We start from the raw sequence: 3918 nt of genomic DNA, 5'->3' as shown, positions 1-3918 counted from the left end.
GAACCAAATAACTTTTGTTCATACTTTGTATTTGTCTTTAAAAAACTCATGTAATGTATACTAGTACTAATTACATGTTGAGATTTGAGTGAAGTACAATAAAAATCCTTGAAATATGACTTATTGGTGTACAGAATAATAAGTTAAGATTCACCAACACAAAAGGACTAAAAATCTCAACTAAAGTTTAAATCTTTAATCGTCTTATTAGCTTGTTAGTTGCTGATATTTTACAATCAACAACGGGCACATATAATGATAAAACATAGTACAGTAGTTAGCTAATTAATAAAGCTATCATTCCAAACCAGATGATTTTTGTATTTCTGACAATATCTAGACATGTAAATATACATTTATGACCCTTTTGGAGGGATGCACGACTTTTTTCCGTCTCTATTGAAAAGGGTAAAACGCAATTGTCTTATCCTCAAACTAGGAAGGTGACCTCAAAACTTTACATTTTTAGTAATCATGTCCAATCAATTTCTTATAATGCAATGAAATAGGAAGGGAAAAAAACACCTATAGTGACCTCATTTATTCCAAGTTATGACTTCTCAAGTTTGCTCTTGAATATTTTTGTTTCCTTCAACGTTTTTTTTGGGAAAAAGAGGGTGCAGTAGCCTATCTAGGATTTTTCACTAATGATGTTAATATTTGAAGAAGTGAATAAATGCATAAAATACTATAACAACAAGTAGTATCATTTTTCTATAACGATTTAGTTAAGAAAATTCAATGAAGTGATGTCTCGTGGTACCGTTTGGAGCAATTGGTAGGAAGGCACGTAAGAAAGGAAAATTGATAATGTAACGTAATGTACATAATATATATTTTTTCCTTTAGACCTGAGTAGTGATATACACAAAAGGGGATTACATTATCACCGAATGATGAGATATGATAGAATCGATCCCTCTGTTCTTAACCAGATTCTTCAGTATTTTAATTCCAAGAGTATAAAAAGCATTTGACTGAAGATGAGTCTATCTGGCATGAATCTAAATTAGCTGATCAATAAACTTCGCCGAGTAGTGTAGTAGGATGATTTTGATCTCTTCTTCTTTAATAAGAGTTCTTGAATTCCAGCTCCGGAAATGAAAAACCTTTTAATAGGGAATGCACCTACCCGATCGACATGAATCCAATTTAGTCGGGCCAATAAACTTTAGATATCGGATAATTAACCAAAAGAAGAAGAAGAAGAAGATTACACTAGATCCTAAGGGACTTCTCATTTTCTTGCTCCTCAATCTCCTTATGTCCTAAAGAAGACAAAGGAGAAGAGGGACAAGAAAAAGAAAAAGAAGCAGCAGAAGAATAAGAAGTAATTGAGTTATTCGAAGTAGTACTCGGAGTAGTAGGGATAACAAGTTCCATAACCAGATCGACGAAAGCACCTAAAACAAATCCATGATTTACTTCCCCATTCATCTTCAAATACCATGCTAATAATTCTTGCAAATTTTCCCAATCTTTAATACCTTGTGTCTCCACCATTTCCTTCATTGATTTCTTGAAATCCAAATAAGGGTCCTTTGATTCCATAGCCCAAATTATACTCTCTTTAAATGGCAAATCATCTTCTTGATTTTCACCTTCTTCTTGTTGGTTTTTACATATTTTTTTTGGTTCTTGAAATATTGAACTTGTAGTACCAGGTTCAAAAAATAGCCTTTCTGATCTAGCCCCTTTTATGATTTCTTCATGAGATTCTGTGGAAATGCTATTGCTGGCTAATGATTGATCTGATGATGAATTTGTGAAAAAAGATTCTGAGGTTTCAGTTCCATCAAAAGGGTCAAAAAAGACTGAATTTATAGTCTTGAAGATGTTGCCATCAGCTCTAAATGATAGAGTCTTGGAATGTGTACAAGAAGGCCATTGCCAAGTGGCTGCTGCCCCTGGTGCTTCTCTTTTCTTGAAAATAGAAGAGATCTTCAATTTCTTGGCCATAATAATAATAGTTTTGAACTTGGGACTTTGAGATTCTTCTAAGTTCTTGTTGAGTGTAGGTTTTAATGGAGTTTTTTGGATATGAAAACTTGACTATTGATTATATAAGGAAGGGAAGAGAGAGGAAGGTGGAAAGGAAATGGAGGCAGTAGGACATTTCATGTGTATATTTAATTGTAGGCTTGAAGAATTCAATTATATTAAATGCAAATGAACATAGCATTTTTTCATCCATAAGATATTTCGGGTTTGAGCCCTGACATGGAGAAAAACAACTCTAATAGAGAGATTATTTTCCGCCCTTAATCAAAGGTCTTAAGTTCGAGCTCTGAGAATGAATATCAACACTTCTATGTCTTTAACAAATAAAAAAATGTACATGGCACGAATTCAGATTAATCGGGTCCTAAAATAAATATCGAACACCGGTGGGAACCAAGAAAAAAGAAAAGAACATAGCCGTACATATTGTTTGTCAACTGAAATTAAACAATGGTGGACTTAAATAAAAAAAAATTAATCAAATGTGCTTAGCCACCGAATTGCAGCCTCCTTTATAGTTTAATGTCTTAATCTCTAACTCATGTACATCTCATGATTATACAATTATACGTTGGGTGTAGGATTCAATGGAAGATTTGTGATAAGATGTGTTTCCTCATACATCATATGCAATAATACCAAAGGAGTTTCCTATCTTCTTGCCATGGAAAATGGCCCTTTTTTTTATATATATATTTTCCCTTTTTTTCCTTTCCTTTTTCCTCTTAAACATAGACATTTTATCTACATGTTTATATATCCTTTCTTGATCAAGATGTATTTTCCCTAAAGAGAAATTTTAATAGTAAACTTGAATAGTAATTGAGTTAATTGAAGAATAGTATTTGAAGTCGAAGTAGAAAAAAAATGTGAAAGTTGAGTCACGTTAGGACATGAAAATCTTAAAGAATTGAGATCTATCCATGAAAACTAGTTTTCTTTACTTGAATGAAGTACATCTTCAAAGCAATATTTTAATTTTACTTGAAGTTCAAATGCTTGACTCGGCGTAATTTAGGAGAGAAACGGAAATTTTAAAACTTTGCGTCTTAAACATATCATAATATTTGTGTTATTATAAGATTTGTGATCTTAAATATGTCATAATATTTATGTGAGTACAAAAATTTCTCATTAGGGGTTAAAAATATGTATATAATTATTTCCAAATATAAGAAAAAAAGTGATTACCATTCATTTTTGGAATGGAATAGTAAGGAAATAGTATTGCAAAATATTAACCATGACTAAGTCAATGTGGTATAAGGAAAAGGACTTAATTGTCATTCTTATGAAACTTATGTCATGTCGTTACAATTAAGTAGATTACTAAAAAAAGAAAGAAAAGAAATTCAGCAAAGGCATGAATAGGCAGATATCATGTGAGTTATTTATGGGAATATTAACGACTCTCCCACACAAAAGCACAACAAATTATAAGATATACACATGACTGTCCTTGGCAATATAATTAAAGAGGTTAGAATTCAGAAAGGGACTGGATTCAAAATTTTATAATAAGTGATACTGAATTCAAATTTTATAGTAAGGTGGTACTGTTATTGTTTTGCTTCTATCACTTTCCTTTCCTCTTATTGCAATGAGTCCATTAATTATGATTGAAGTAATAAACACTAACTTTTACTATAAAAGAATAAAAAATTAGTGAGTACAAATTTCATCTTAAATTACAAACTCTAGTTGGTAATTTTATTTAGCGACGGAATAATAATGAGTATAAGAAAAATATGTTTAGTGAGGATAATTCTATTTAGCAACAGAATAATAATAAATTGCCGTATTAGGATTGCTACGTAATTTACTTATTTTGTAAGTCAATTTAATCTGAAAATATAAACACGTATACACTTTTTTGTGCACATAATAAACTCATTATTAATTATTATTGGCATATAT

General features: G+C 31.0%; 1 protein-coding gene across 1 annotated transcript; it reads right to left on the bottom strand.

The window, feature by feature from the left end:
• Positions 1-827: 827 nt before the first annotated feature.
• LOC132642180 (transcription repressor OFP13-like) lies at positions 828-2108 on the bottom strand. The gene has a single exon (XM_060359443.1). The coding sequence runs from the start codon at positions 1957-1959 to the stop codon at positions 1219-1221; it is 741 nt and encodes a 246-aa protein (XP_060215426.1). The 5' UTR covers positions 1960-2108; the 3' UTR covers positions 828-1218.
• Between the last annotated feature and the right edge of the window lie 1810 nt (positions 2109-3918).

This window comes from Lycium barbarum, chromosome 5, assembly GCF_019175385.1.
Source record: "Lycium barbarum isolate Lr01 chromosome 5, ASM1917538v2, whole genome shotgun sequence".
Lineage (NCBI taxonomy): Eukaryota > Viridiplantae > Streptophyta > Magnoliopsida > Solanales > Solanaceae > Lycium > Lycium barbarum.
This window is presented reverse-complemented; position numbering and strand designations above follow the sequence as displayed.

Coding starts and splice junctions, on each gene's coding strand:
- LOC132642180 (XM_060359443.1), bottom strand. CDS start 1,959: ATGGCCAAGAAATTGAAGATCTCTTCTATTTTCAAGAAAAGAGAAGCA.